The 20,604-nt window shown below is 42.6% G+C and overlaps 2 protein-coding genes and 1 pseudogene across 2 annotated transcripts in view; all 3 read right to left on the bottom strand.

The window, feature by feature from the left end:
• Positions 1–3,816: 3,816 nt before the first annotated feature.
• LOC118560320 lies at positions 3,817–6,071 on the bottom strand (annotated as a pseudogene).
• Positions 6,072–7,338: 1,267 nt separating this feature from the next.
• retreg1 (reticulophagy regulator 1) overlaps positions 7,339–20,604 on the bottom strand; it is a 54,182-nt gene continuing 40,916 nt past the window's right edge. Inside the window, exons 8-9 of the mRNA XM_036131290.1 lie at positions 10,143–10,266; positions 7,339–10,040 (exon numbers count right to left, since the gene is read on the bottom strand). Of these exons, the coding sequence (XP_035987183.1) occupies positions 9,529–10,040; positions 10,143–10,266 (636 nt within the window). The 3' untranslated portion in view covers positions 7,339–9,528. The remainder of the gene's footprint in view (positions 10,041–10,142; positions 10,267–20,604) is intronic.
• On the bottom strand, positions 12,911–16,544 carry LOC105920106 (E3 ubiquitin/ISG15 ligase TRIM25-like). The gene is made up of 2 exons (XM_036131257.1): positions 15,853–16,544; positions 12,911–12,973 (listed from the first exon to the last, which is right to left on the bottom strand). The coding sequence occupies exons 1-2, from the start codon at positions 16,321–16,323 to the stop codon at positions 12,950–12,952; spliced, it is 495 nt and encodes a 164-aa protein (XP_035987150.1). The 5' UTR covers positions 16,324–16,544; the 3' UTR covers positions 12,911–12,949.

The following is a 20,604-nucleotide window of genomic DNA, read 5'->3' on the forward strand; positions in this document are numbered from 1 at the left end:
TTGTAATTCTTTACTATCAGGAAGTCCACAAAATGCAGTTCGAAGTCTTCAGCTGATTCAAAATGCTGCGGCAAGAGTTCTGATGAAAATCAAAAAGAGGGATCATATTTCTCCAATTTTAGCTTCCCTTCATTGGCTTCCTGTTAAATCAAGAATAGAATTTAAAATTCTCCTTCTAACGTAAAAAGCCCTTAATAATCAAGCTCCATCATATATCAGAGCTCTGATTACCCCATATGTTCCTAACAGAGCACTTCGCTCTCAGACTGCAGGTCTGCTTGGGGTTCCTAGAGTCTCTAAAAGTAGAATGGGAGGCAGATCCTTTAGCTATCAGGCTCCTCTCCTGTGGAACCAACTCCCAGTTTTGGTCCGTGAGGCAGACACCCTATCTATTTTTAAGACTAATGTTAAAACTTTCCTTTTTGACAAAGCTTATAGTTAGAGTGGCTCATACCCTGAGCTATCTCTATAGTTGTGCTGTGATAGGCCTAGGCTGCTGGAGGACATCAGGGTCTAATTTTCTCACTCTACTGATTTCTACTGTTCTTCAGTCTACTGTTCTCCAGTTTTGCATTGTATTACATTGAAATGACTGTCGTCATTTCAGCTTTTAACTTTTTGCTCTCTCTCTTTTTCTTCATAGTAGGTACACCTGGTCTGGCGTTCTGTTAATTGTGACATCATCCAGAGAAGACGGCTCACCCGCTACTACCATCTATTGTAGAACAGATTACTAGATCAATGTGTGCTTCTGTGCTTTTTTGTTTCTCTTGTTGTGTCTCTGCTCTGTCTTCTGTAACCCCAGTCGGTCGAGGCAGATGACCGTTCATACTGAGCCCGGTTCTGCCGGAGGTTTTCCTTCCCGTTAATGGGGAGTTTTTCTTCCCACTGTCGCTTCATGCTTGCTCAGTATGAGGGATTGCAGCAAAGCCATGTACAACGCAGACGACTCTCCCTGTGGCTCTACGGTTCCCCAGGAGTGAATGCTGCTTGTCGGGACTTTGATGCAATCAACTGGTTTCCTTATATAGGACATTTTTGACCAATCTGTATAATCTGACCCAATCTGTATAATATGATTGAACTTGATTTTGTAAAGTGCCTTGAGATGACATGTTTCATGATTTGGCGCTATATAAATAAAATTGAATTGAATTGAATTGAATAAGGGTCAATTTTCTTTTCCCCTTTATTTGGCGCATGCTGGATGTCTATGGCCCTTTCCTGCGCTAACCATTCCAGCCACTGAATGGAGGCATTTGAAAATGTCCTTCACTGGCGTTTGTAACCCACTGGGGAGGGGATCGCAAGACTGTTAGGAGGAAGGAAATTGGATGTGAAAACCTTCATGCAAGCTGAGGTAATTGTGATGCATTTTAAGGATCCACGTTTCTCTCTTTAAAGAACTCTTCTCTGAACTTCACACAACCCTTAAAAAGAATCTCAACATAATTTTGACAATAATAAAGAGTTTCTTTCTGAAAGTCATAGGGTTGCTTGCACGCCTGGCTGTACCAGCTGTTAAATTGCTCCTGCTCTGCGGGGCTCATTCAATTCAATTCAATTCAATTTTATTTATATAGCGCCAAATCATGAAACATGTCATCTCAAGGCACTTTACAAAGTCAAGTTCAATCATATTATACAGATTGGGTCAGATTATACAGATTGGTCAAAAATGTCCTATATAAGGAAACCAGTTGATTGCATCAAAGTCCCGACAAGCAGCATTCACTCCCGGGGAAGCGTAGAGCCACAGGAAGAGTCATCTGCATTGTACATGGCTTTGCTGCAATCCCTCATGTGCTCCAGCGCATAGAAGCAGGGGGAAGGTAGCAGGCCTATATACTTTAAATAGTTTTCAAGGGGGGGGGGAAACCCTTTACTGTGATCAGTGAAGCCTAATACTCAAGGCATTTGACTCAGTTTCATAGCAAGGAATGAAAGGCTGTCAATTAATTTTCAGACTGTAATCAAGTTCAGTTTTGCTGCACTGTGTGATCAGGAACGGTTTAATACCCAGCTGAACCATCACACTCAGAACCAAGTAAGAGTCGTACCCGCGGCTGTTGTGGGCTAAAAATGTGCAACCCCTGTACCTAGGTTTCCTGAACTAGAGCAGATATTCCCTGACGCAGTTCAGGCCGTAAGCGTGCCATACATGTCCTCTCAATGTTTTGGTACATATGAGGAACGGAATGTGCACGCTGCTCTGATCTGTAAAAGATTTAAAATCTGTCAGGGTAGGTTGAATGTAGCATTGATGTTCGTTTAATGTTACATCAACACCGCGAGGCACTTTATCACCACAGACGGTGCATTTTATCGAACAATCGTGACACCTGCTCTCTCTGCCTGCTGACAGATAATATAGTTTTTTACACACAGGACAGAATTATTATTTTGCAATTACTCACGAGCTTCCTGAGTTTAGGTTTCTTCCGGGGCTCTCTGTGTTTATCAAAGCAGAATAAATTACGACAGATCCAGTTACAATCTGCGCAGTGTATAGGGCTATACTTCTGGAGAGTATCGTTCGGATCAACGGCCCTTACAGTTATGCGTGCCGATGTTTTTGAAACCATTAAAGCAATAAGTGCAGATGTGCTGGCGTTCTTTTAACAGCAAACTCTGCAAACACATAGAATAAAGGAGTGACAACTACTCTTCAAGTTCAAGAATTTATTGACAGAAATAAAATGAACATCCAGAGAACATCACAATAGAATGCTGTTTATCTGAATTAAAACCATATTTCAATCAACAAATCCTCTCTACTAGGCTAGTGAAACTTTACTAAAACTACTAAGCAAATGAAGACAAAAAGAGGCTTAGGAACTATGTACACACAAAAGAAACAAAAGACCAAATAAATTGGTTGATCATCAGCAGCAGCATCATCAGAATAATTCAGTGAATCCTGGTTCATTGCAGATCCCAGTTAAAGAACCAAAGTTCATGTTAAAGAATTTGGAATAAGGTTAGATTAGCTTAACTAATTCAGAAAAACATTTGGTATGTGTTTCAACCAATTCACAATCTAAATCCTGAGTTAAACAAAACATTATTTGAATAAATAACTTTTTAAAGAATGATTTTCTCAGTATCTTTAGAATGCTTGATTTTATTAATGCAATTATACCTCCAGGATGCTAGGGGTCGGTGTAGTGATCGGTCGCTAAAATAGGCTAATCCTAAAGATACCTCTGGGAGGCTAGGGGTCGCTGTAGTGATCTGTCGCTAAAATCAGTTAATCCTAAAGTAATACAAAAACACAATTAAATCGACATTAATATTCCATATAAATGTGGTAATAACGCTCATAGCCCTATCGAACGATGATTAAGCGAAGCAAAACAAACCTTATGTTTGAAACAACCCGCAGTCACGTTTCCGAAGAGGGTGAATGGTACCGGAAGCTAATAGCATTAGGTTAGCAGATATTCTGCATTTAATTTAAAAAGCTCCGGCTTTATTTTAGTTGTAATGAGCGGACCAGATAACACAAACATCAAAATACCATCAATGTTTGAAACCCTTGTAGAGATAACATTTTTTTATAACCATAAAAACACACTTGAATTACATCAGCAATGGCATGGTTCAAAGAAGCTAGCGGAAGCTATGTCGGTCATCTCCACGTGTTTAAAGACACCGTGGAAATGCATTAAGTAAACCTTCTGAATAAGCCATTTAACTTTCCCTGTTTATTTCTCTGCCAAAACCCTTTGGCTCTCAGCTTGGGAAAGTGGGTCCTGTGCTGGCTGCTGGTGGGGTCCTCTGGAGTCAGTTAAAAAAATGTATTCCTCTCCGTGAAACAGTTTTAGAGTTTATTTGCTTTTCTCCGTGGGTGCCATTTTACCATGTAATAACAGACAATCAGCTGACATATTTTTAATCCACAATAACATTAATGAGGCGTGTAGAGGGCAGAACATGAGGAGGAACCAGGTACACAAACGTTCAGGTGCAGATTTGATCTATTTGATCGATTTCTGGTGTCATGAAATTTTTTAATTAACATTCATGAAGGAAACAGAGGGATGTTTTGATTTACTTGAATTGATGATCTTTTAAAGATTGTATTTACATTTTAGGAGAAAGATCGATCAAAAGAACAAAGAAGCTGCTTCAAGCTTTAAAACTTTTTATATTTAAATTAATTACTGCTTTAAGCAAATCAAATTTTCTTCCTGTCACCTCATTGGCTAGACAATAAATTAAATAAACCTATAAAAACTGGGAACAGTCTATATTTTAACTATAAGAGAACTATTGTTGCACAAATTATTGATGAATGATATGAAAAACGCTAACACCAAAGACACTAAAATGATTAAATAAAAAACTTTAAAAGGTATAAAAAAGATCAGAAGTGCTGCAGTTTACTTGAGTTTACAAAACTCTGCAGAGTTCTCATTGCTGAAAAAACCAAGGAAAAATATGTCGAACCAAACCCCAGCATGTAGCGGCTGAGTGAAGGTGGTCTGGACTCTGTGGAGGAGAGTCATGGTTTCAGAGACGCTGTAGAAGGACAGAATACCTGCTCTGTGATCCAGGTACACTCCTACTCTGGAGGAACCAGGACCTGAGATGGACGTCTTGATATTGTGGTGACGAAATTTATAACCTTCTTGGGAACAATCCAATGCCCAAGATTTGTCATTATATCCAAATCTACATTAATTTCCTTCTCCTACTCTGCTTAGATTCTTGTATGCGACTGCTACATTAACTTCCCCTCTCCACTCCACCTCCCAGTAACAACGTCCAGTCAGACTCTCTCTACTCAGAACCTGAAAACAATCAGTGAATCTGTCTGGATGACTAGAATAAGACAGTGGTTGTTTCATCCATGTCACCTTCCTGTTCCCCTCTGATAGTAACAGATAACTGTGTGCTGTGTTTGGATCCAGTGTGATTTCACATGAATATCTCAAGAATCCAGCTCTGTTCTTCGATTCTGGTTCTGACAGTAAAACATCCACATCAGTGAGTCTCAGTGAGATGTTTGTCCATGCGTCTCTCAGGATGTCCTGTAGTTGATCTCTGAGCTCTGACACAGCTGCTGTCACATCCTCAAAGTAGCTCAGAGGACGGATCTTGATGCTGGATGAGTGTGTAGACTCACTGAGTGCTGACAGTGAGGGGTAGTTGTGGAGAAACTGGTTGTGATCCTCTGTGTCTGAGAGCTGCTTCAGCTCAGCGTCTTTCCTCTTCAGCTCAGTGATCTCCTGCTCCAGCTTCTCCTGAAGCTCTTTGACTCGACTCCCTTCAGTTTCCTGCTGGGATCTGATCTGCTGCTTCACATCAGAGCTTCTTTTCTGGATGAGACGGATCAGCTGAGTGAAGATCTTCTCACTGTCCTCCACTGTTTTATCAGCAGAGTGCTTGATGGCCTCCAGCTCCTGTTGAAGCAGCTTCACATCTTTCTCTCTGTCCTGGATTCTCTGCTGGATGTTTTCTCGTCTCACCTCCAGCTCTCTCTGCCTCTCAGTCCTTTCTGCTGCAGCTGACACTGTGTTGTGGCCTTTATGTTCATCCACAGGGCAGAGATAACAGATACACTTCTGATCAGTACGACAGAACATCTTCATCACCTCATCATGACGAGAGCAGATGTTCTCCTGGAGGTTCTTGGAGGGCTCCACCAGCTTGTGTTTCTTTAGTGGAGCCACATCATAATGAGGCTGAAGGTGTTTCTCACAGAAAGAGGCCAGACAGACTAAACAGGACTTGATGGCTTTCAGTTTTCTTCCAGAGCAGAAATCACAGGCCACATCTTCAGGTCCAGCATAGCAGAGATCAGCAGGAGCAGCTTGGAGTCCAGTCTTCTTCAGCTGCTCCACTAAAGCTGCTAACATGGTGTTTTTACTCAGCTCAGGCCTCGGTAGAAAAGTTTTCCTGCACTGAGGGCAGCTGTGGATTCCTTTCTGATCCTCTTCATCCCAGAAGTTTTTAATACACTTCATACAGTAGCTGTGTCCACATGGAATAGTCACCGGATCCTTCAGTAGATCCAGACAGATCGAACAGGAGAAGGTTTCTCGGTCCAGCTGGTTCTGCTCCATTTCTCCTCTCGGTCACAGTGACTGTGTGAGTTTCACTTCCTGAAAACAGCAACAGCTCTGAGCTCTGATCTACGAATCACGTGTCAGAGCAGAGAGGCTGCAGCCAATCAGCTTTCAGCTCCAGCAGATGTTGCTCCACCAGCTTCAAGGTGTGTCTGAGAGCAGGAAGAACAGGGAGGGTTATCAGGTTTTGATTCCAGGAAGAGGAGGGCTCTTAGAGTGAAGCTGTAAGTTTTTAACTGTTTCACCGCAGCTTTCTGCTCAAAACGACCAAAACTCAAAAATCTGATCTCTCCACAGTATCAGAAGATGAAATAAAAGAATCACTGCTGAAGAAGAATGTGGATGTTTGGGTGTTCAGGGAAATCTGCTTCACTCTAGAGGCAGCAGGACACAGAGTTCAAAGGTTGCATCATATTCATATCAGTTTAGTTTGCTAACTGCTGATAATGCATCTTTTTAAAAACCTGAAAAACCTTTACAAAACTCCCAGCAGAGGAGCTGCAACCAAACGTGTCTGGTTGAGAGCTGGTAGAGTCTCTTTGGTTGAGCTCCTTGTTTTTCACTCAGCTGATCTGTTTCACTTCACAAATTAAGGGTTTATTCACACTACCACATGTTTTACACTTTTAACAGGCCAGAGTTTGTTTCCTCCTTGGTTTAAACCTTTTGTCCAGCTGTGAATACGCTGAAGCGAGCTCTGGTCCAAATCAATCAACCAGACTGAGGCCCACTTTTTCAGCTGGTCTTGGTTCACTTCCAAACAAACTCTGGTGGTTTCCTTCTGGTGGGAATATGAAACAGCCTCGACCAAACCCAACTACAGAAACATACATCAAAGTAGTTCTGAAATCATACCTGATCAAATAAGCTTTAAATTATTCATTCATAACTGTTCAGAGCCCTTATCATTTTTGTGTGTTTTTATCACTAGCTACATCCTAAAGCGTGGATAAGTGGGTATAGACAATAGACGGATGCTCTCTGGTGATAAAAGGTTGAAATGGACTTTTAAAGGAGGATCTGTGTCACTTCTTTTTAAGGTTGTCAGAAAATAAATGCTTCAGGGAATAAGGAATAAACTGTTCATTCTTCTTTTTGCTAGTGGTTATAACCTTACAATTTAAAAGCAGAAGGCCATAACTACAGCCAACATAAAAATAAGATTGTTTTCTAGCTCAAATACCTTATAAGGTGAAAATAATCATGTCAATAATAAATCAAATGAATGAAAATAGGTTATAAATATAGAAAGTGAGTACAATTGTTTTTTATCAAACTTGGTTTCTTTTATTTTTTCAACATAAATCACATTCAGTCTTTTGAATTTCTCTCTACATCCTCATTCTGCTCATTCACCTCCACAAGATCTGCATCATTCAGAGCCACAAAAAGTGATTCAGAAAGATCTCATCACTCCCTCCTGAGTTCCTTCGACATGCAATGAGCCACAAGAAATCCACAAGCTGGAGGCACTAAAAGATCCTCAGTCGGATGTTTATGTGTTTAGATATTCATGCATATTATTTTGAGACCAGCTGCTGAATAAATGACAAAAAAAAAGCAACAGAAACGTTTGAAGATTAAACAAAGGAACATAATAGATTTTAGAACAGGAAGTAAAATAAAAATCAGCTTCTTTTAACCTTCATCATCAATGATCCAGCCATGAACAATTTAATCTGAGCATTAAAAAAAAAGAACTATGCAGTGATTGTCATTAACTCATTCACGTTTTTAGATTTGTGGGGAATTCAGTTGAAAGCATTAACCCCAATTTCAGTTGATTGTTGAATGTTTGGATTGGATCACTGTAAGCAAGCTTCTGTGCAGGATTAATGAGTAGTCAGTATCCTACCTGCATTAAAGAAAACAACTTTGGATAGTACAAGCAAGCTTACAGCTAGATAGGCCTCCTTCAAACCAGATTAAAACCTCGTTATGCAAGTAAACATTAGCCAGAACATGGATGGTGTTTACAGGGCCTTGTTAAGGTCTTCTGGTGCATATAAGGAGTGCTCTGCACTTCCATCATCCAGAGAAAGAGCTCTCTAACTGGTTTGAGCACACAGAGATGTTCCCTGTTGGGGTTGTTGTTCATTACCACTGAGCGGTGCAACGAGGTCCAGGATAAAACATGGGGACATTGTGGCAGAGTATACACAGTGTGAGGTTAGGTCACACCTGCATGGCTTTGTCCTCCGAAGATATGAAGCAAACCTGGACACAATGGCCTCATGTTAAAGCGCCAGCCTCATCAGACCAACTCTGCTGGCTGTCATTGCTCTAGTTAAATCCTTGTGTCCATATTGGCAATGAACAAGCCACACCCTTTATGGCAATAAATACCCCCACCTAGCCCAGACATCTTGCACAGGGAAATTGCTGTTTGCTGAGTTCCCAGCTCGGAAGCAGCACCCACACCTCCAAATTGTAACAAAGTGTCCGCTGCACTGAATGCCGGGAGGCAAAGTGAAGTTCTGGTTTAAAATGCAAGCTACACTTGCTATATCTGTCAGCCTGTCAAATATAAACTTACAGTATCATTGTTAGATTGAAGGGTTAATGAGGAGAAGGATCAAGAAAACGCATGAAATGGAGTTTATAATACAGTTATAATGCAATATCAGTATCAGTAACTATTAGTACTGCAGCACAACTCATTAACACTAACCCCAGGCTTTAAAGCTTCAGTGTGACTAGCTGAGAAAGTGTATTATTTCTTCTGACCGTTGCACTGGATTAAAACTATTCAGCAGGATGAGATGTTCAGCTGCCCACATTCACTGCACAGGAAACCTGCCATAACTGCCTCCTCATAAGTTGCTGATCAACTGATGACAGTACTGAAGGTGTTCCTTCACTACACCAGGGCTTAAACTGACGGTAGAGGAACATAAACCTTTATCTGAATGCAGGAGTGACATGTGTGACAGAGGTGATGACGTGAAAGGGGCCTAGAAACAGGACCCACACTAAAAGCCATATCTACCATTTTTATATGACTTCTGTCTCTTAGAACCTAATAATCTCTTTGATAAAATTTTACAAATACTCTAATTGATTGGCCAGTTATTTACATAAAAGTCCACGGACCGAACTTTAAGTTTTGTTCATCATAGAAATCTATGATAATTAACCGACCGATCAAAGGCTTGCCAGTCCTTTCTTCATCCAGGCTGAGCTTTACTGCATAGATATAAAACTATAGGTTAGATGACAGGAAGTCCTGTTGCTTTCAGATCGTGATCAGATCAACGTATCCTGACTAAAGTGGGTGAACATCAAGCTCCATATTTCTTGAAACTGATCGGTTTCAAATGTAAATGTTAGCTCTTAAAGATACAAATGGTAATATTTTCTCCTGAAAAATAAGCAAAACGTGACAGAAACTCCCTATCTCCTTTGTGAATGTCCTCTGTGACCATCTACCCTCCCCTGCCAAACTTTTCAGGAATCAGTGGCGCCTGAGGAGCTTAGAGAAGAATCCAGAAGAGGCTGCTTTGTCGGTCTTGGCCTGTTCCTCTTCTTTGGGCTTTGTCTTCTCCTCTACGAGCCCCAGCTCCCCCTCCAGTTGCTCCAGCTCGGACTGGTCTAACAGCTCAAAGTCTTCCACCTCGCTGTCGGACTCCTCGGCCAGCTCCAGCAACCGGGTCGGATCTGGAGGCCTTGACCGCTCGGGGTCTTCGCTTGGCGCCATGAAACCGACTGCTGCTTCTATTCTCTCCTGGATGGCGGCTGTGACGGCGGCGGTGATGGCGTCGCCTGCCATCTTGTTGACCAGCTCCAGGGTCCTGTCGGCTGGCTGGTCTTTGTGTGGGGAAGGAGGGGGTTGTTTTGATTTGGCTTGTTGAGGTGGAGGTAAGGACAGGTCAAGGCTAAGGTCGTCGTCATCATTGGTGGTTGTGCCGTTATCAAGAGAAGGGAATTCTGGGAGACCAGAAGTGAACAATTCTTCTTTATCAAGATCTGAAGGAAACAGTGTTGGACCGAGACATGATTAAGAAGCAAAGATTAACGAATTAGCAAAAGATAAACTGGTTTATTCTGGGATAAATCTGTTATTCTGACCTTCTGAGTTCTCCGTCTGTGGAGTGTGTCCCTCTGACAGGTTGAAGGTGCCGTTATCCGTCCATGTCACGTCAGAAACTTCTGTGTCTGACACGGACATGTCTTTACACACTGCAGAGTCGAGCTAGAAGGCCAAAGACATGTGGAAATGTTACCTTTCATAGTAAAAAGCAGGACCAAGCTGCTCAAAGAGCTGGGCTAACATTTGGAACAACAAGGTCAAATGTAGAACGTTACACCTGAACATTTCCTCTGACATCTCTAGACCCCCACCTGTTAGACACCCACAAGGCACCCGGTCATAACTTTATTGCTGTGACTGAACTTTTCTGGGAATTTGTGACTTCATCAACTTTGTGTACTTTTGTTGCTCTACTTTCTGATAGAAAGTACACCTGGGTCAGTGTGTCTGTGTTTTGCTGTGCCTCTGTCCTTAATAATGCCAGTGATTCAATTAACTTTGCAAACTCTTTCCATGCTTTTTTATTTTGTGATTTAATGATAACTCCTTTCTGCCAGGAGCCAGCTTTACGCCAACCAGCTTGACAGGTAGGCAGCAGACAATGGATACCCAAGGTAGCAGGCGAGCACCAGCTCGGAATAGCAGTCTGGCAAACAGCCAGCCAAGGACAAACAGCAGCGTCTGTCAAAAGTAGATGTCAAAAATAGGATCTGGAAGTGTACAGAGACTGAGCTTTTCACTTACCACTGAGCTCTGTGTAGTGCCTCAGGCAGGAAGGGGAATCAAACAGTGTGTACTGGCCACCTGGATACACAGGTAAAGCTGAGCTAAAGCTAAGCTAAACAAACATTAAAGGTGTGGGAAGCTTCTTACCACAGGAATAACTGATGTGAGATTAATGTCAATCATTCGTGCGTGCGTGCATGCGTGCGTGCGTGCGTGCGTGCGTGCGTGCGTGCGTGCGTGCGTGCGTTAGTATGCAGCTGGCATGCAGCACTAGCAAACACCGAGGTCTGAACCGGAAAGAAGACATGTCTACCAGATGAGGGAGGGCCCTTTATATACAGACAGCGCCACAACCAATTAGATTCAGGCACCTGTATGTTGCGTTCAGGGCCAGCAGAGCATACTGCCACACTAATACTGCAAGTATCATGGTATTTAGGTGTTTGGCCCACATGCAGACACAGACGGAAGCAGAAACAGTTTTAAGATGTTTATTTAAAGGCTCTGCAATGGGAAGGCACACAGTGTGTGTGACTGGCGAGGTCTGAACGTCAGAGCTGGAACGACTATGGTGAGAAAGAGGATTTGTTTTACTAAGGATCGAACCAGGGGAAAATGTACCAGAAGCTGCGCCGCTTACCGTTTGGTTGGGGAGACCTGTCCGGGGGGGATAAGTGACAAGGGAACTCTGTGACCCTAACTCGCTGATGGTAACTGGTGGCTGAGTGACAGGAGGGCTGGCAGATGGAATGCAGGCGAGGGGCCCAGGCAGCATCACTGAGACGGCAGGTTGGAGGAGTAGCTGGAAGAACCGGAGTGTAGCTGATGAACCAGGTGAATTCAGGAAAGGGTTCTCACACCCGGCTTGGCACCACCAAGGGAGTATGAGTGGAGATGTCAGAGCAAAATCTGAGAGGCGGGGATTCTGGAGGCTGGTTCTCTGAGCACAACGCCAAGACAGGTGAGTAAATCCAAACATGACAAGACTGGAGAATAACAGGAGACAGAGTTAGTCCAAAAACAGGGCTTCCAAAAACTCACAGACACGAGGCACGGGAGACAGATCAGTGGCTTAGGAATACCACGACGGGGTAACACTCTGGTGTCTTCCAGCTGTCTCTGAGACGAAAGCTCCTTGATGAGCCGCAGGTGTGGGCCATGCCCACCTGTCAACTGCAGCCACCTGTGAAGCAGAGTTAGAGCCCAGAAACACAGAGAACCCTGACAGCAAGTTAAACCAAATTATAAAAGCAGAAAAACTGTCCTTGCCCTGATTAACTAGCACACATTTCTGGATTAATTTCATTCACATTATCAAGGGACTGAAAGTCAACTTGCACGAATGAAACATCTGCTAATGTGTTTTCTTCAACATCAGACTGAATTCTGCTGGTTTATTTCTAACAGAGCTTCAACAAAGAGAGGAGACGTCATCCTTGACCGTTGCAAACTGACCGTTGAACCAAAGTAAATATTTTCTTTAAGTTGACAGAAAGCGGAAACCTCCAGAGGCTGGACAGAGAACCTGCTTACATGAACCAAGAAGCTCAGAATCTGCTGTTGGCCTCAGCTGTCGTAAAGGCTTTAGTGGATAAATCTGCTGTGGATGATTCCTGATGTGATACCTCTGCTCTTCTCAGATTTATAAAACTGGACGTAAAAACAAAGATATGTTCATTTCTAAATGATCAAAGCTGGAGGTCAGAACAGTGTTTGCAGCTTTTTAAAATCAGTATTTATCTAAAAACCTTCAATAATTTGAACAGAATAGAACTAAACAGGCTGAGGCTTGTTTTCATAAGGCTTTATATTTTTAAGTCTTTCACAGCTTCTACCAAAGCATTTTATTTCTGAGTCCATGAATCCTAGCAGAGCTCTGGTCTGGTTTAACCTTCATGACTCTTTGAAGGATGTCAAAAAGGACTTCATCTGGTGGAGATCCTCCAGGTCAAAGCAGCTGATTGCTCCCATGAACAAAGGTGTTGGGAATATTTCTGAGGTCATGAAGGCTGATCTTCTCCTCTAGCACCACAGCCACGTTAAAGATGTCCAAAGGAAAAGCGTCTGTCAGAGAGCCGTCGTCAGCAACCAGGATCCCAGCCTCCATTCCCTCCATCATCTAGTCCAGGGTTTCTCCACCAGCCTGATAACAAATCCATGCAGAATGCCTTTTTTAAATGGACTCAAACGGCTTCAGCAAAGAGGGAGTTTGCTGTGTGAAGCAACTTTAGCAGCAGATCTGCCTTTGTGTCTAGTCTCAGAACTAGAAGCAGACAGAAACTCAGGTTAGGAAAGATTTAGCAGCTATAAACAGCTTTGTGAATCGGCCTCAGTTTGTACCTCTGTCTGTGAAACAACCTTCTTCTCATCAAACATGTAGAAATCCAGCTGAGAATCCAAATATCCAGATAAACACGTCTAAGGAAACGTTGTTTTCTGTTAACTTCAGCAGCTGAATGTCTGGATTGTAATAATAATCGTGAAGTGATGCTAATTATGAGTCACTGCTGATTGATGATAAGGTGTTACTGTTGTTCAGCTTCCTTGGTTTAGTTTATAGACTGGGTATAAAACCTTTTAGATGATACATTTTCCTTCTGTGTAATTCACTGTATAATCAATATGTTTCAGAATCAGAGAAAACTTTTTATCTGCTGCACTTCTGGTAGCAGGAAAAATGCATCATCTGGAGATGAGATCCAGGGTTCAGGTTTGTGTTCATCACCTGCAAAGGTTCAGTAAATGAAAGCATCTGAGATCTTAGTTGTAACCATGAAAATGGTGATTTATTTGGCAATATTTCACAGACATGCACATATTTACATTTTAACAAACATTTGTTTTCATGCTCAATTTTTAGTTAACATTTATAAAGAAAACTGAAGGGGATGTCTAATTTGCTTGAATTGATGAACTTCTAAAGACTTAATTTACATTTTGTGAGAAACATCAATTAAAAGATCAAAGATGTCATGATTTTAGGTTTTGTCTTACTTTTGGATTATGGAATAGTTTGGGTTTGATTTTGGTCTTTGTTTTATATTATTCTGTCAGGGTTCTGCAAGCTTTCAGTTTAGTTCTGTCCTGTTCCCTGCCACTATTCCTGTCAGTCTTTCAGCCATTCCTTCTCCTTCTGATTACTTCCACCTGGTCTCTTTAATTGGCTCTCCCTCTCTCCTTTGTTCTCCTGCCTTTTTAAGTCCGTCTCTTTTGCTGCTTCCCTGCCAGAACGTCACATCTCTTGTCCCCATGCCTCATGTCTCTTTTCTCACCCCTAGTTCACCAGTCCTCGGGTAAGAGCTCTCCTGCATTTTTGTATGTTACCTGACCTTGATCTGTTCTCTTGTTTTTGAGTCTGCCCAGTTCCTGTCAGTTTATTTTTTGCCTGGATTGTCAGCTCTGTTTTCTGCCTCTGATTATTTTTTGTCTGCCTGCCTTATCCACCTTCATCGTCTCTGCAATAAACTCTGTGAAGCATTCTCAATGTCTGGCTGAATACTGGGTCCTCATTCTGAATCATTACAAAAGAAGGTTCTTCAAACTTTAAAACCTCAGTAACTTTTTTATTGTTGAAGAAATTACCTTTTTAACTAAATCGAGTTTTCCTCCTGTAGCTTCATTGGCTAGAAAATGACTTAGATAAGCCTTCTAAAAAAACTCAGAAGTTTATATTTTAACCTAAAAAGAACTATTGTTGCACAGAAAATTGTTGATGAATGACTTGAAAAACCTTAACAGCAAAGATTAAAAAAAAATGATTGAATTAAAAACTTTTAAAGTATTCAAAGAGATCAGAAATACTTCATTTTACTTGAGTTTGCAGAACTCAGCAGAGTCCCCAGTGCTAATTAAAATACCAAAATATGCATTGAACCTAATTCCAGCGTGTAGCGGCTGAGTGAAGGTGGTCTGGACTCTGTGGAGGAGAGTCATGGTTTCAGAGACGCTGTAGAAGGACAGAATACCTGCTCTGTGATCCAGGTACACTCCTACTCTGGAGGAATCAGGACCTGAGACGGAGGTCCAGATGTTGTTGTGACCAAATTTATAACCTCCTTGGTAACAATATAATGCCCAAGATTTGTCATTCCATCCAAATCTACATTCATCCCCTCCTCCTGCTCTGTTGATATTCTTGTATGCGACTGCTACAAAAACTCCCTTTATCCACTCCACCTCCCAGTAACAACATCCAGTCAGACTCTCTCTACTCAGAACCTGAGGCCAACCAGTGAATCTGTCTGGATGACTAGAATAAGACTGAGGTTGTTTCATCCATGTCACCTTCCTGTTCCCCTCTGATAGTAACAGCTCATTGTATGCTGTGTTTGGATCCAGTGTGATTTCACATGAATATCTCAAGAATCCAGCTCTGCTCTTTGGTTCTGGTTCTGACAGTGAAACATCCACCTCAGTGAGTCTCAGTGAGATGTTTGTCCATGCGTCTCTCAGGATGTCCTGTAGTTGATCTCTGAGCTCTGACACAGCTGCTGTCACATCCTCAAAGTAGCTCAGAGGACGGATCTTGATGCTGGATGAGTGTGTAGACTCACTGAGTGCTGACAGTGAGGGGTAGTTGTGGAGAAACTGGTTGTGATCCTCTGTGTCTGAGAGCTGCTTCAGCTCAGCGTCTTTCCTCTTCAGCTCAGTGATCTCCTGCTCCAGCTTCTCCTGAAGCTCTTTGACTCGACTCCCTTCAGTTTCCTGCTGGGATCTGATCTGCTGCTTCACATCAGAGCTTCTTTTCTGGATGAGACGGATCAGCTGAGTGAAGATCTTCTCACTGTCCTCCACTGTTTTATCAGCAGAGTGCTTGATGGCCTCCAGCTCCTGTTGAAGCAGCTTCACATCTTTCTCTCTGTCCTGGATTCTCTGCTGGATGTTTTCTCGTCTCACCTCCAGCTCTCTCTGCCTCTCAGTCCTTTCTGCTGCAGCTGACACTGTGTCGTGGCCTTTATGTTCATCCACAGGGCAGAGATAACAGATACACTTCTGATCAGTACGACAGAACATCTTCATCACCTCATCATGACGAGAGCAGATGTTCTCCTGGAGGTTCTTGGAGGGCTCCACCAGCTTGTGTTTCTTAAATGCAGCTGAATCATAATGAGGCTGAAGGTGTTTCTCACAGAAAGAGGCCAGACAGATTAAACAGGACTTGATGGCTTTCAGTTTTCTTCCAGAGCAGGAATCACAGGCCACATCTTCAGGTCCAGCATAGCAGAGATCAGCAGGAGCAGCTTGGAGTCCAGTCTTCTTCAGCTGCTCCACTAAAGCTGCTAACATGGTGTTTTTCTTCAGAACGGGCCTCGGTGTGAAGGTCTCCCTGCACTGAGGGCAGCTGTGGATTCCTTTCGGATCCTCTTCATCCCAGAAGTTTTTAATACACTTCATACAGTAGCTGTGTCCACAGGGAATAGCCACCGGATCCTTCAGTAGATCCAGACAGATCGAACAGGACAAGGTTTCTCCGTCCAGCTGGTTCTGCTCCATTTCTCCTCTCGGTCACAGTGACTGTGTGAGTTTCATTTCCTGAAAACAGCAACAGCTCTGAGCTCTGATCTACGAATCACGTGTCAGAGCAGAGAGGCTGCAGCCAATCAGCTTTCAGCTCCAGCAGATGTTGCTCCACCAGCTTCAAGGAGTGTCTGAGAGCAGGAAGAACAGGGAGGGTTATCAGGCTTTGATTCCAGGAAGAGGAGGGCTCTTAGAGTGAAGCTGTAAGTTTTTAACTGTTTCACTGCAGGTTTCTGCTCAAAACAAATGACTGAGTCACCAAAACTCATAAATCTCTCCACAGTATCAGAAATAAAAGAATTGCTGCTGCTAAAGAATATGGATGTTTGGGTCTTCAGGAAAACCTGCTGCCTGTTTCCTGACTGCACTCTAGAGGCATCAGGACCAGTGGCGGCTGGCCAGTAGGGGGCGCTCGGGCGCCGCCCCCTTTAAAAAGTTTAGATAATAAATGATTTCTGAACTGCAAAGTACTTAGAAATGTATTTATTCATACTGTGTCCAATAGACATGTTAGAATTTATTAAAATAGTAAATACATAATTCTATTTAATTGCTCACATTGTGCACACTTCCTATGTGCAGGGCGCCGGTCTAATGGGAGTGAATGTAGCCGAGTCAACTTTGGCAAGCACGTGATCTGAGGCTGACTTTTAATTGGTTATCTAGGGTTTTCCATAGGGGCGCACTGCTCTGCGTCCCGGACACACCTATTCTGTTGTGTCATTACTGGTAGAGTGTCAGTACTGGCTAATTTTTTTAAAAACATTGTGTGATTGGACAATCCCCGATTCGACTCAGCTCAGCTGCAGTTCGTTAGGTTGATTCACGGTTATGCTTGCAAAGTTGAGTAGTTTCAAAATGAGAGAAAATTCTGTTTTGTCTTTACAAAAAAATGCTTTTACAAAGCGTTCACTTGAAGAAAAAAAACAGGATAAAGGAGCTTGGACCGGATCGTCTTAATTTACGAATTCAGCAGCAGGCAAGTGATCTCTCCACTCCATGGTTGGATAAAGCAGTGTAGGTAATAGTCAGCCAGTGAAGAAGCGTCGGACACTCAGTGTAGAAGACCATGAAAGGATTGCTGCAGGTGAGTTGTTGTGGAAAATCACTGTTACACTGGTTTATTGTAATGTTATTTAATATATTAGGAAGATGTGCGCTGTAGTTAGAAATACCTTTAGTTGTGTCTATGCTGTGTAGGTATGTTGATGTAATGTTTGTCAGCAAGATATTTTATTATTTAAGTTGTACTGAAGTTTATGGGTAATGGGGAATAAAACATTTGGTTACTGAATTTTGTATAATCTTGTCCCACAAAAATGCTGTAACACATTTCATAACACAGCCTTAAAAAATGGCAGCAAATGTTATTAAAATCAGGAAAACAATCTAGAAGAAGTCTTTTCAGAAACTGTCACGCTCTTGAATATACTCATCACCACACCCATGACCACAGCAGAAGCTGAAAGGTGCTTTTCAACTCTGAAAAGAATCAAGACTTTTCTGAGAAACTCAATGACTCAGGACAGGCTGAATGCATTGGCCATGTTGTCAATGGAGAAAAGACTAGTCACAGAGATGACTGACTTTAACAATTAAGAATATAATTGAGAAATTTGCTGGGCAGAAGGAAAGGAGGGCAAAATTCATGTTCAAATAGTGCTATTTTTTAAGATTTGCTTTGTTTGTTTTTCATTTGTTTGTTTGTGTGCGCCCCCCTCAGTTTTTTTTAGCACCAGCCGCCACTGATCAGGACACAGAGTTCAAAGGTCACATCATATTCATATCAGTTTAGTTTGCTAACTGCTGATAATGCATCTTATATAAAACCTCTAAAACCTTTACAAAACTCTCAGCAGACAGAAGAGCTGCAACCAAACGTGTCTGGTTGAGAGCTGGTAGAGTCTCTTTGGTTGAGCTCCTTGTTTTTCACTCAGCTGACCTGTTTTACTCCACAGATTAAGGGTTTATTCACACCTGCCACATGTTTTCTGCTTTTAATGGACCAGAGTTTGTTTCCTTCTTGGTTTAAATATTTTGTGCAGCTGTGAATACGCTGAAGCGAGCTCTGGTCCAAACCAATCAACCAGGCTGAGGCCCACTTTTTCAGGTGGTCTTGGTTCACTTCCAAACAAACTCTGGTGGTTCCCTTCTGGTGGGAATATGAAACAGCCTCGACCCGACCTAACTACAGAAACATACATCAAAGTAGTACTGAAATCATACCTGATCGGCCTCAAATAAGCTTTAAATTATTTAATCATAGCTGTTCAGAGCTCTTATCATTTTGCGTGTTTTTATCACTAGCTACATGCTAATGCGTGGATAAGTGGGTATAGACCAGTGGTGTCAAACTCATTTCTACATGGGGCCACTTTGGCATCATGAAGTCATTAAAAGGGCCGGCTGAGCCTGTATAGATGATAAATGATGGATGATTTCAGAAGTTCATTCCTGTTCTCAAGAAAAATTATAAAATCAAATCACAGTAACATAAAAGTAGCACCATAAGGCCCAGTTTAAACAGTTTATCTGCAAACAAAAGTTGATATTGGGGTGAGTTACACCTTAAACTCATTAAATTACCATTCTTTTCCTCTTTTTGGATCGTTTTAATGTGTTGTGGGAAAGCTGACATCTAGTGGTGGGATGCTGTTACTACATGGTTAAAAAATACTACAGGAGACACAGGTTCAGCTACTTTATACACTTTAAAAGGCTGTATTTCTCTACTTAATGACATGAAATACCTTTTTTTGGCTCCTGAGGGCCGGATAAATTGCCTTGATGGGCTAGATTCGGCCTTTTGAAATTTTAAATTAAATCACACTGCATATAACACTTTTTTTTGCGACAGAATGGACCCGGAGCAGAACCAATGCATCTTTGCCTCTTTTTTTTTTTCGTACAAAGTATAAAACTTCTACTGTTTTATGGAAATCATCAACTCTGCTAATGTCAGAGTTATTTTGAATAAAACTTGGTGCGAGTAAACGCACGTCATGGTTGGATTATTTGATTTTCATCCCATATAAACGGTACTCTCGGAATACTTTTCTCTTAATCTGAACACATTTTAATCACATCCAGGAAAGTTACGCACGTAAACGAGCTCTTGTCATTAACCAGCTAACAAGCTAACAGCTGCATTAGACGAGCTATCAGATGTTCAGGCGGCACCTGCAGCTCGACTTCAGCCGCGCAGGACTCCGCTCACAGCCTCGAACAAAGCACTGTTCGCTTTTCCTCACTTTGAAAATGAACAAACGTCAGATATAGAAATGACTGCTGTTTTGCTCTCTTCACCCTCATCAATGACTCCATGTTATTTTAGGTCCCGTGGTCCCCTTGTCATTTGTAGAATTTACTACAAAAAAACAGCATCTGAAAATGCCGCCTTCTCTGCGCTCACTGTGTTTATTTCGCTCTGCAGCCACTCAGCAAGTATTATTTCTTCTTCTGGAGTTTATTGGCAGTTGGCAAACATCTTTTCAGTGCGCATTACTGCCACCAACTGGTGAGGAGTGTTCGCCAGCCAGCATTGACGACTGCCTGCGCGAGGTACACAGCTCCGCGACATAATTGTTTTCAACACCTGAGCCGCATCAGATGCATCAAAGAGCCTCATGCGGCTCCGGAGCCGCGGGTTGCCGACCCCTGGTATAGGGTAGTTCACACGTGACGTCAGCGCTACACCCGGGTCCCGCGGGTAGGCAAAAAACAGTACTGTTCTCGTCACGCCCGCCGACAGGGGGCACAAACGGGTCAGTTGTCCCGGGCCCCGGGCAGAGGGGGGCCCAAAACTGACACTCTGACAAATGGTCAGTGTCAATCAGCGCGCGCGGGACTGCAGCAGCTTTGCCAGTCTCCCAGTCATCACAGCACGTTGCTGTCTGCTCCCCCTCCCCTCTCCTACATGGCTCAGCGGCGCCAGCCAATCAGCACGCAGGCTCAACCTGGCCCGCCCACTCTGCTGTCTCTCCACTCAACACACAAACAACCCGCTGCTGCTCAGAGACTCGGACAGAGAGAGACACCACAGCAGCGGAAAAACTTGAAGCGCCGTTTGGCTCTATTTTAATACCGTAAATGAAATCCAGCTGTATGTTTTGTAAAAAGCCGGTTAAATTCAGTGGAAACACAACAAATGTATCTAAGCACGTGAAAAACAATGAGCAAGAACACGTCGAGTGACAGAAAAGGAGACGAAACTTCTCTGATTGCCCCGACAGAACAGACCCACAGACTGACGTCACT

The sequence above is a fragment of the Fundulus heteroclitus genome, unplaced genomic scaffold (assembly GCF_011125445.2).
Source record: "Fundulus heteroclitus isolate FHET01 unplaced genomic scaffold, MU-UCD_Fhet_4.1 scaffold_42, whole genome shotgun sequence".
Taxonomy (NCBI): Eukaryota; Metazoa; Chordata; class Actinopteri; order Cyprinodontiformes; family Fundulidae; genus Fundulus; species Fundulus heteroclitus.

Bases quoted from the DNA above. Each gene is read 5' to 3' on its own strand.
- LOC105920106 (XM_036131257.1), bottom strand. From the start codon at position 16,323: ATGGAGCAGAACCAGCTGGACGGAGAAACCTTGTCCTGTTCGATCTGT. The intron at 12,974-15,852 runs GTGATGAAGATG...ATTTGTTATCAG, and splicing joins TCTGCTCTCGTCATGATGAG to GCTGGTGGAGAAACCCTGGA.